Below are 12389 nucleotides of genomic sequence, written 5' to 3' on the forward strand. Positions count from 1 at the left end.
CACTCATACCCTGGCAGTAATTTCAGTTTTATGTAGTAGTGATGTATGTAACTGTAAACTAAGACAGGCTGCTGCGTGTGAATGTTATGAAAGTAATTTGAACTGTTTTCTGTGTGTCTCAGGGTAACCACACGAGTGATCAGCGACTTCACGGTTGGATTAAGGACGTGGAACGTGTGGGAGACATGCTACACACAAAATTAACCGGATTGGTACTCGACACGCAATCCATTATCAAACAGGTAGCGCACTACGAGATAGAACAAGACAAGCCTTCGCTCCTGAAATTCAGGTATAAACCTGTGTACACTCAAATCTTTCTCAAAGTCACTATGATTTGTTAGAGTCTATTTCTCTTTTTTCCGTGGAAGTATTCATTACTGTTACACGAACTTGTAGGATACGTGTCAGGTTAATAAAAGGTGTCCATACAAGATATTACATTACACAAAATATTACATGACACTTTGTATTTTTAATTTTTTTTCTTGGTGGGGGTTGGGGAAATTACCCACTTCCTATATCCAAAAATTCATCTAATGAGTACAAGAAGTCGCCATTAAGAAATTCTTTTAATTTCCTTTTTAAATGCTATATGGCTATCTATCAGACTTTTGATGCTATTAGGTGAGTGACAGCATAATTTACCCCCTTCTGAGCCAAAGTTAGATTTAACCTTGAGTAATAAAGATCATCCTTTCTCCTAGAGTTGTAGCCATGTACACTGCTATTACTTATGAATTCGTTCGGATTGTTAATAACAAATTTCATAAGTGAGGCTACAGTGAAGACCTCTAGCTCTTTAAATGTCTGCAGGATGTTCTTGCATGAGCTCCAGCAATTATTCTGATTACACGCTTTTGTACAATGAACACTCTTTTACTCAATGATGCCATACGAAAGCAGAAAATGCAAATAGACGTGGTAAGCTAATTTACTTATATGTATATCGCCAAAATTTGCAATGACCCTAATAGCATAAGTAGCTGAACTCAAACGTTTCAGCAGATCTTCAGTGGGTTTTTTCGAGTTCATCCCTCATCAATGCATACACCTATAAATTTTGAATATTCTACCTTAGCTACCGATTTCTGATCGAAGCCTATACAGGGTGTTACAAAAAGGTACGGCCAAACTTTCAGGAAACATTCCTTACACACAAAGAAAGAAAATATGTTATGTGGACATGTGTCCGGAAACGCTCACTTTCCATGTTATTACTTCTCTTCAAGTCACATTAATCATGGAATGGAAACACACAGCAACAGAACGTACCAGCGTGACTTCAAACACTTTGTTACAGGAAATGTTCAACATGTCCTCCGTTAGCGAGGATACATGCATCCAACCTCCGTCGCATGGAATCCCTGATGCGCTGATGCAGCCCTGGAGAATGGCGTATTGTATCACAGCCGTCCACAATACGAGCACGGAGAGTCTCTACATTTGGTACCGGAGTCGCGTATACAAGAGCTTTCAAATGCGCCCATAAATGAAAGTCAAGAGGGTTGAGGTCAGGAGAGCGTGGAGGCCATGGAATTTGTCCGCCTCTACCAATCCATCAGTCACCGAATGTGCAGGAGCTCCATCGTGCATGAACCACATGTTGTGTCGCACTTGTAAAGGCACATGTTGTAGCAGCACAGGTAGCGTATCCCGTATGAAATCATGATAACGTAGGTGGGAGAACATGGGGCCCAATCAAGACATCACCAACAATGCCTGCCTAAACGTTCACAAAAAATCTGTGTTGATGACGTGATTGCACATTTGCGTGCGGATTCTCGTCAGCCCACACATGTTGATTGTGAAAATTTACAATTTGATCTCGTTGGAATGGAGCCTCATCTGTAAAGAGAACATTTGCACCGAAATGAGGATTGACACATTGTTGAATGAACCATTCGCAGAAGTGTACCCGTGGAGGCCAATCAGCTGCTGATAGTGCCTGCACGCGCTGTACATGGTACGGAAACAACTGGTTCTCCCGTAGCACTCTCCATACAGTGACGTGGTCAACGTTACCTTGTACAGCAGCAACTTCTCTGACGCTGACATTAGGGTTATCGTCAACTGCACGAAGAATTGCCTCGTCCATTGCAGGTGTCCTCGTCGTTCTAGGTCTTCTCCAGTCGCGAGTCATAGTCTGGAATGTTCCGTGCTCCCTAAGACGCCGATCAATTGCTTCGAACGTCTTCCTGTCGGGACACCTTCGTTCTGGAAATCTGTCTCGATACAAACGTACCGCGCCACGGCTATTGCCCCGTGCTAATCCATACATCAAATGGGCATCTGCCAACTCCGCATTTGTAAACATTTCACTGACTGCAAAACCACGTTCGTGATGAACACTAACCTGTTGATGCTACGTACCGATGTGCTTGATGCTAGTACTGTAGAGCAATGAGTCGCATGTCAACACAAGCACCGAAGTCAACGTTACCTTCCTTCATTTGGGCCAACTGGCAGTGAATCGAGGAAGTACAGTACATACTGACGAAACTAAAATGAGCTCTAACATGGAAATTAGGCGTTTCCGGACACATGTCCACATAACATCTTTCCTTTATTTGTGTGTGAGGAATGTTTCCTGAAAGTTTGGCCGTACCTTTTTGTAACACACTGTATTTATTAATGGTGTCATTCCATTTATTGTGTGGAACTCTATGTACTGTGTTTTGTCAAAGCAGCACAATGAACGGTGTTACTGCTTTGACTGGAGAAAGTACCGATGCTTGCAGATACTTCGCAAGTTTTCGTACTCTGTGGAAACAGTGACGTGGGAAAACCTGTGGCGCCTGACACAAATATTGCGAATGTCCTCACCTTATGCGGGACAAAAAAGTCACCTGCCGGAGAAATTACGCTAATATCGTGTAGTAGCGACTGTAGCCCAGATACTGGAATCAAATCGGCGAGGAAGAGAGGAAACAAGTTACGTTGTTCTCAATAGACGAAGGAAAAAGTGATGAGAATTAAACAAAAAGTGGGAATACGTCAGCAAAGGGGACGAAGCGGACAGCCATGGTTGTTATATTTTGTGCTGTGATTGGTGTGTCTGCAGCATAGAACGTAAATGTACCAAGTTGCGAGCGAGAGGAAAGCGGAATTGTCTCTCGAGTTGTTGACTGTGGAAGGGATTATGTTGGCGGTATGGGGGGTGACATGGTGGCTTCGTATGTGGAAATAAATAAGCTGCCAGTAGGCATCCCAGGTCTTGTGGTGGCTTCTTGGATTACTTTAGGTGACTTGTAGCTATGGAGGTGGAAAACATCGATTAGGATGGACAATTAGACTGGGTCGTGACTGCTGGATGAAAAACTTCCGCAGTTATATCTGAAGAAGTTGGCACAGGAGTCACTTTGGGGACGGGTGTGTGAGAAAGGAAATAATGTGGAATAGTAGGACTTGGACAGAGACAGGCAGTAGCACAGGTGATTGCTAGGGTGATAAAATACATGGTCAGGAAAAATTGTTCTGCAGGATGACTGAAAATGATTTGTAGGCAACTGTTTTTTTTATATTTTTTTATTTTTTAAAAACGCCCTATTGCTAGTCCACATTGGTTATTTTGCGGGAATTTTTTGTTCACTGCTCCACATCTGTCATCCGTATGAGTGGGCTACTGGTACACGGTGTAGGGAGACGTGCAGATAGTGTGATGGGAAAAAGCATGGATATTCTGTCACGCAGTGGGCACGAAGGTAAGAATGGTTGGGGAGGTGAATTTATGGGTAGATCGGAAGATAGGGTTGCACTACACAAAGGATGCAGCTACTCGGGTAGCACAGCACTTGTGCACTGCACATAGTGGGTTTAAGACTAGGCGGTGGTTTGAGGCACTCTCATGCACACAGTCGGTTACACATAGCGAAATCAGACCTCTTTCAGAGTAAATGTAAATCGACTGCAAAAACTTTATCAGTAAACTGTCGAAGTAATCGTAACAAAGTTCCCGAATTTGCTGCCTTCCGCGAACGTTCTCAACCTCAAATTATTCTTGGGACTAAGAGCTGGCTAAAATCTGAAGTAGAATACTCTGAGATATTTAGCGAGTCTTGAAATGTGTGTGAGAAGGACAGCTTAGACGCCGTAGGAGAGGGAGTGTTCATTGCAGTCGACAAAAGTATTCTCTCTACTGAGGTTGGATTTGAGTATGATCTTGAAGTTATCTGGTGGCGAATAACAGATTTAAATGAAACCATGTTAATTGTTGGATGTTTTTACTGGCCACCCAATTCTGCTGTGACAGTTCTACAGTCATTAACAGAGTGTCTACGGCCAATAGTGCGTAAATACCCCGTTCACGCAATACTAGTTGGAGGCGAGTTTAACGTGCCGAGTATAGACTGGGGTGTTTATGGATTCATTGCAGAGGTTACAGAGCACGTGCGGTTGTTAACATCTCACTTAGACAGTGGACCACTATCATTTGTTTGAAGTTCCCTCATAATTCCTCTATGGCTAGTGTTGTGGAACCAGACTGTAAATCGTGCTCCAGGCAAGTATGTGCCCAGTAAGTGGATTAAGGCCAGAAAAGACTCACTGTGGTTTAAAAACGAATTTCGGAAAAAAGCTGAGGAAGTAAAGGCTGTTGAATTTTCGGTTCAAAAGACGTCGGGCAAATGACGACAGGCAAAGATTACTAGAGATTTGTGCTTCTGTGAAAAGATCTATGCGCGAGCGACACAACAGCTACCACCGTCACACCTTCACTAAAGATCTGATAGAGAACCCGAAAAAATTCTGGTCCTATGAAAGTCGCTAAGCGTGTCTACGGCTTCCATTTAGTCACTCGTTGACCAATCTACTTTGGCACCAGAATACAGCAAAAGGAAGGCCAAAGTTCCAAATTCTACGTTTTCGAAATCGTTCAAGCAGGAGAATCGTAAAAAATTATTGTCGTCTGACCATCACACTGAATCCCGTATGTCTTACATAGTGATAAGCACCCTTGGCGAAGAGAAACAACTGAAAGATTTGAAAACAAATATGTAGCTAGTCCGAATGGAATTCGGTTTTTCCAAGAGTACCCTACGTCATCGGCCCCTTACTTAGCTGGCATTTATCAAGAATCTTTCTACCAGCGCTAAGTGCCAAGTGTTGTGGTTGGCAGGAGAGCCAACGCCGTGTTACTAGAGGAGGCCGAAATGCACGCGTTTTAGCTGACGCAGGCTGGCGTGAGGTCTGGAACAGGACAAGGAAATTAGAATTTAGAAAAACGGACGTAGCTGGTGGAGTACTTAACTTAAATCCATTAATGATGAACGTCGCTCTTGACGGTACATGATTCACAATATCAAGAGTAACTGAATATAGTGCCTTGCTAGATCGTAGCAAATGACGTAGCTGAAGGCTATTCTAAACTATCGTCTCGGCAAATGAGAGCGTATTTTGTCTGTGAACCATCGCTAGGAAAGTCGGTTGTACAACTGGGGTGAGCGCTAGGAAGTCTCTCTAGACCTGCCGTGTGGCGGCGCTCGGTCTGCAATCACTGATAGTGGCGACACGCGGGTCCGACGTATACCACCGGACCGCGGCCGATTTAAAGGCTACCACCTAGCAAGTGTGGTTTCTGGCGGTGACACCACATTCCTCCCCCGCAAATCGGCGTACGGTGGTGGCATAAGGCTTCCGCCCGCCGTGGGGAGGACCCCATGTTGACGTATGCGACAAGGTGGGGAGCCTAACAACAGGCGAGGCTGTGCCACCCGCACCCTGCCATTCAGACCGCGGGCAGCTAGGAAACGTCTGAAAACCTTCTCCAGGGTGCACGCCAACATGCGGTGCATGCGCCCGTAGAGAGACAGGAGGGGCCGAAGGGTCGACCTCCATCGGGCCGGGGCACCCGACGGGCGAAGACGACACATGGTCCGGGGCGAGCAAGAGTTCCATGTCGGAGGACAACTGGTCCCGGGAAGCGATCGGCGGCGCGTGACCCAGGGAGGCGCCCGGCGGCTGCAGCGAAACGTCCACTGCGAGCGTCGCCGGCGGGAGAACAGGCAGCGACGGCGGTGCGTCGCCATGGGGCAAAATGGAAGGCAGCGTCGGTAACACTTGGGCCTGAGGCGAGCCAGTAGATTGGTCCCCGGGGCGCTGACCGGACGGCACCGTCGCTGAAAGCAGACGGGGAGCGGCAGAACCCGTGCGACGACAGAGGCGCGGCTGGTTGAGATGCCGGCGCACCTCACCAGAGGCCCCCAAAACCAGATACATAGCGCGGCCGAGGCAGCGAAGAATGCGCCCTTTGAGCCAACGCCGTGAACCTCGGTAGTGGCGATAGTAGACAACGTCGCCTGGAGCAAAAGCAGGTGTCTGTCGCTGCACAGGAACCTGATGCGGCGGATGTAGCAAAGACATCGAGGTTCGATGAGGGCGACCGTGGAGCAACTCAGCCGGCGAGCGACCATCTCGGGGCTGAGAGCGATACGAGGACAAAAAGAGCAATAACGCGCACTCCCGAGAATGCGACTCTTTTAACTTCAACATCTGTGACTTGAAAGTCCTGACCAATCGTTCAGCGGCACCGTTTGACTGTGGCGAAAACGGCGCGGGCGTCAGATGTTGAATACCATTGGCTGTACAGAATGATTGAAATTCTGCAGACATGAATTGTGGGCCATTGTCGGAAACAATAGTCTGTGGAAGACCTTCAATGCAAAAGATAGCAGGTAACGCTTGGATGGTGGGTGATGACGTCGTGGAAGACATCCGGACACCAAAAGGAAAATTATTGAATGAATCTACCACAACCAACCATCGAGCATTCCGGAATGGCCCAGCAAAATCGATGTGTAAGCGGTGCCAAGGGGAAGTGGCTTTTGGCCATGCAAAGAATTTCCGCGGTGGTGCTGATTGTTGTTCGGCACACGCCATGCAAGAAGAGCACATATTCGTAATCGCGGCATCGATTCCGAACCAGGTACAGTGCTGACGAGCAAGTTGTTTCGTTCTCCCTATACCCCAATGTCCTTGGTGGAGAAGCTGTAAGACATAGGACTGTAACGAACGTGGTACCACGACCTTGGACTGATCATTATCAGAACGCAACAGCAAAACACCACGTCGTACAAAAAGACTCTCCTGGTGAGCAAAAAATCGGCGAACCAACGGATCCCCGATCCGTGACTTTGACAAGGGCCATTGCGTAGCAACATAACGCAGAACGGTAGCAAGGACAGGGTCGCCAGCTGTGGCTGTAGCTACACGACGAAAATCAATCGGAAACGACTCGACCACGTCATCGGTTTCCGCATCAATGAACATTCAAGCACGTTCGGTGGAATCGAATGCTCTATCCTCAGCAACAGGCAAAGGGGACAACGCATCGGCGTTTCCGTGCTTAGCAGTGGACCGATACAAGATATCGTAGCGGTACTGCGAGAGGAAAATAGACCAGCGAATGAATTTGTGCGCTGTACGTGGAGGTACAGGCTTGTTCGGATGGAAAAGCGATGTGAAAGGTTTGTGGTCTGTGATGATGGTAAAGTGATGACCATACAAGAAATCATGAAACTTTGTAACACCAAATACGAGAGCCAATGCTTCTTTCTGGAACTGTGAATAATTTCTTTGCGCAGACGACAGCAATTTGGGCGCAAAGGCAATAGGGCGATCGTGCGATCCATCTTTCTGCGCAAGCACAGCACCGATCCCGAAATCCGATGCATCCACCAACAACAAAAGGGGCTTCTGGCGGTCGAATGGCGTAAGGCAAGTATTGGAAAGCAACGCCGATTTCAACTGGCGAAAGGCGGGTTCGCATTCCGTCGTCCAGACGAACGGAACACCTTTACGGCGTAAGCGATGAAGCGGAGCTGAAATGGAAGAGACATGTGGCACATATCTGTTATAGTAATTTATTTTTCCCAGCACACTCTGTAGCTGCTTCAAATTCTGCGGCGAAGGCAAGTCTTGTATGGCACGAAGGTGCGTGGGACTGGGATGTATGCCTTGCGCATTGAGTACATGTCCAAGGTATGGCAAATCACGAGCAATAAACACACACTTGTTCTTCCGCAAGCGAAGACCATTTTGTCGCAAGACCTGAAATAATGTTCTGAGATTGGCCAAATGTTCTTCTTCCGTCTTTCCGGAGATCACAATATCGTCCAGATAATTTCCTGTAGTAGGGACCGACGCACAAACAGTTTGTTGATATTGCTGAAACAATGCAGGGGCGGATGCACACCCGTATGGCAGTCGTTTGAATTAATACAACCCAAGATGCGTGTTAACCACCAAAACGCGCTGGGATTCTTCGTCCACCGGTATTTGAAAGTACGCATCTGCTAGGTCCAACTCCGAAAAATATTTACCCGGGCACAGTTTGTCAAAAGGTCTTCCGGGCGGGGTAAAGGAAAAGTTGCAGTCACTATTTGCGGATTCCCTGTTTCCTTGAAGTCCACACAAAGTCTCAATTTTCCGGAAGGTTTTCGCAAAATTACTAAGGGTGATGCCCAGAGAGAAGCCTGCACACGTTCAAGTACACCTTGTGATTCCAAATCCTGTAATGTTTTTGCGACCTCATCACGCAATGCGTGGGGAACATTGCGCGCTCTGAAAAATTTCGGTTGCGCGTTTACTTTCAGTTCCAAATGTGATTTGCACGCGTGGGTTCGAATCCCATCCTCGTCGCCAATGTTGTGGTTGGCAGGAGAGCCAACACCGTGTTATTAGAGGAGGCCGAAATGCACGCGTTTTAGTTCGCGCAGGCTGGCGTGAGGTCTGGAACAGGACAAGGAAATTAGAATTTAGAAAAACGAACGTAGCTGGTGGAATACTTAACTTTAATCCATTAATGATGAACGTCGCTCTTGACGGTACATGATTCACAATATCAATAGTAACTGAATATGGCGCCTTGCTAGGTCGTAGCAAATGACGTAGCTGAAGGTTATTCTAAACTATCGTCTCGGCAAATGAGAGCGTATTTTGTCTGTGAACCATCGCTAGCAAAGTCGGTTGTACAACTGGGGCGAGTGCTAGGAAGTCTCTCTAGACCTGCCGTGTGGCGGCGCTCGGTCTGCAATCACTGATAGTGGCGACACGCGGGTCCGACGTATACTACCGGACCGCGGCCGATTTAAAGGCTACCACCTAGCAAGTGTGGTGTCTGGCGGTGACACCACACCAAGCGACTGGAAAAAAAGCGCAGGTTGGCTCCTGCGTACAAGAAGTGTAAAGGAACGTATGCTCAAAATATAACTAATATCCTTGACATCGTTTTCTCGCAGAATTCTACAGTATATCCTGACTTGGAATGTAAAAAATTTCCTAGAGACCGAATAGTTCAGCTTTAGAAAGCATCGGTCGTGCGTAACGATACCTGCTTTTTTTTGTCACATGATATAATGAGAACCACGGATGAAGGGCAGCAGGCAGATTCCATATTTCTCGACGTCTGGAATGGTCTGAGCACTATGGAACTTAACTTCTGAGGTCATCAGTCCCCTAGAACTTAGGTTAGTTCGGTCTAAGTAGTTCTACGGACATCACACACATCCATTCCCGAGGCAGGATTCGAACCTGCGACTGTAGCGGTCGCGCGGTTCCAGACTGTAGCGCCTTAAGTAATCGACCCCAGTATGTTGTCCTCGACGGCGAGTGTTCATCAGAGGCAAGGGTATCGTCAGGGGCGCCCCCGGGAAGTGTGATGGTGGCGCGGCTGTCCTCTGTGTACACAAATGATTTGGTGGACAGGGTGGACGGCAATCTTCGATTGTTTGCTGATGATTCCGCGTTGTACGGCAAGGTGTCGAGATTGAGTGACAGTAGAAAGATGTAAGACGACTTTGAAAACATTACTAGTATGTGTGATGAATGGCAGCTGGGTCTTAGTGTAAAAAAAAAAAAAAAAAAAATCCGATGAGAAGCAAAAATATTCGGATACAGCATTCGTAGTGTCCTGCTTGACGCAATCACGTAGTTTAAATGTCTGGGCGTAACGTTAGGAAACGATATGAAATGGAATAAGCATGTGAGAATTCTGGTAGGGAAGGAGGACGGTTGACTTCGGTTCATTGGGAGAATTTTAGGAAAGTGCACTTCATCGGTAAAGGAGACCAGGTATAGCACGGATTGAAAGAAGACATCGAAGCAATTCAGAGACGAGCAGGCACATTTGTTACCGGTAGCTACGATCAGTCTGCAAGTGTTACGAATATTCTTAGAGAGCTCAGGTGGAAATCACTGTAGGGAAGAAGACATTCATTTCGAAGAACACTGTTGAGGAAGTTCAGAGAACAGGCATTTGAAGCTCACTGAAGAATGATCCTGTTGCCGCCAGCATACGTTTGTGGTAACGACCAGGAGAAATTAGGGCTCATACAAAGATATTGAGATAGTCGTTTCTCCCTGGCTCTACCTGCGAGTGGAGCAGGGGGGGAAACGACCACTTGTGGTACAGCGTACGCTCCGCTACGCACCGCAGTGTGTCTTGCGGATAATGTACGTAGTTGTAGATGTAGAAGACGATAGTTGAATTATTGCTTTCATGTACATGAATGTAGTAAAATCTTTTTTCGTTTGATTTACTGTGGAATGGTGCTCTATTTCATTTCTCTTGTCTTATGACGACATGCATGGACGTTTGTGGAGTGATAGGTGGCCCTAGTTGGGTGTAGATAAGGACCATTAACAGGAGTTTGTGACGGTGGCGATGACTGTACACTGGTGGTGGGTGTGGTTGCAGCTCCCAGCTGTGGCGTCTGTGCGGGCGATGGGGTGAGTCACGGGTGTGGGGCTGGTGGTGGCGTCGGTGACGGAGTCAGCAACGTTGCTGGTGACGGAGTGGGTGACTGTGATGGTGATGGTGGCAGTGGCGAAGGAGCTGCCTAATCACACCTCTTTGTGAGTGGTAAAACAATGAAGAGTACGGGGAACGGTGGGAGATTATCGGTGAAGAACTACTAAGAGAGTGCAGGTGAAAGAGCTGAGGTGGTGGCGTAGCGTAGTGGGTCGTAGCATTAAAATGGAGAATATACTTCATACTCGAACTTTTGGGAGGACATTTTCAGGTTTGCATGATCAAAGCGAGTCGGAGGATATACTACATCCGAAAATATTGTCAACGTGAGCAAAAGGGTGAGGGAAGTTGATCAAAAGAAAGAACGCTCTCCGATTTCGTGTGAATAAAACTGGAGGACCTTCTTACAAACGGAATACATTAAAGTGAGCTCTGTAGCATTCTTAGAGCTGAGTAAGTTCTGTTGAGGTTAAGTTTTACCGACTTTTTTGCAGTATCTGCAGTATTCGTGTTGCTTGGAATGCAAAAAAAGATATATGTAGCCCAACAAAGTGCTGAAGAGAGAAACTGCAGACCTTTATATAGGTTTAACAATGAGAACTTTAACTGCCTGGCGAACTGTCCTCCAGAAAATCACGAAAGAAGAGGGGAAGACCTTTCAAACGAAGTGAAAATTTAAAAAAAATTTGTTGCTATTTAGTAGACCCAAGTTTTCAGACTGAGGAACGAGAAATCTTAGGTGTTGGCCTACACCAAACAACCGCGTCACAGGGATTTCCAAATGTTCACCATCGTGTCTCCTCACACCGTAAGTCTTATACTTTGTTATGTAAGAAATAAGTAGGCGGATAAGATACATTAATAACTTGTTTATTACCCAACCTAGCGATCTGTTTTTCGCGACCGCTTCCGTACTTGATAAGCGAGCACAATGTTGTGCGCCGTATTTAACCAAAATAATCTCGTGTCACAGAACTCTGGTATAGGTCCAGTTTGGAGTATATAACAGGTCATGTAGTCTCAAGATTTCGTTCGCATAATGTGTTCACCAAACTTCAGTGATAGAAAAGTTTTCCGCATGTCGAATATTCGGTAACACCGCAAGAAAATGCATTTTCGTAAACTGTCCGTAATCGTCTTAATAATTTGCTGGCGCACATAAAATGTGTAAAAAAGTTAGTGCGCCTCTTCCTGTTTGAGCAAGCCTACATGGAATGATCTGAAATTTAACGTTGCGAGCTGAAATTTAACGTTACGCTTGTTTTCCGTGCCAGACAGGACAGACTACACACACTGAGGCCTCGATAAGGAACAGAGGTAGTGACAAGGAAAACTCTCGTCAGAGAATATAGCTTCAAATATTTTAATCATGTGAGCTTTCCCGGAGAATGTTCTTTTGCTCTGAGAATCCTCTCCAGAGAATGTCCACTTGTTTATTCATACGGACCAGTGTGTCTGTTGGGTGTCAACACAAAGTCGAAAATCGGAGATGCATGGGAGGGGCACAGAGCTCCGACGGCAGTGGTGGGGCTTTGGTACCGCCCTTCTAGTTCGGGCAGCGTGCCATTTCGTTCGTCTTCTGTAGTTCACGTATCACCATTTACAGTAGGCCATCTCTGAATTTCGCCAGTGCACTTAATTA

General features: G+C 46.5%; 1 protein-coding gene across 1 annotated transcript in view; it reads left to right on the plus strand.

The window, feature by feature from the left end:
- Positions 1 to 12389, plus strand: part of LOC126418498 (uncharacterized) — a 90036-nt gene that overhangs the window by 54986 nt on the left and 22661 nt on the right. Inside the window, exon 5 of the mRNA XM_050085284.1 lies at positions 123 to 292. Coding sequence (XP_049941241.1) covers positions 123 to 292 — 170 coding nt within the window. The remainder of the gene's footprint in view (positions 1 to 122; positions 293 to 12389) is intronic.

The sequence above is a fragment of the Schistocerca serialis genome, chromosome 9 (genome assembly GCF_023864345.2).
Source record: "Schistocerca serialis cubense isolate TAMUIC-IGC-003099 chromosome 9, iqSchSeri2.2, whole genome shotgun sequence".
In the NCBI taxonomy this organism is placed as follows: Eukaryota; Metazoa; Arthropoda; class Insecta; order Orthoptera; family Acrididae; genus Schistocerca; species Schistocerca serialis.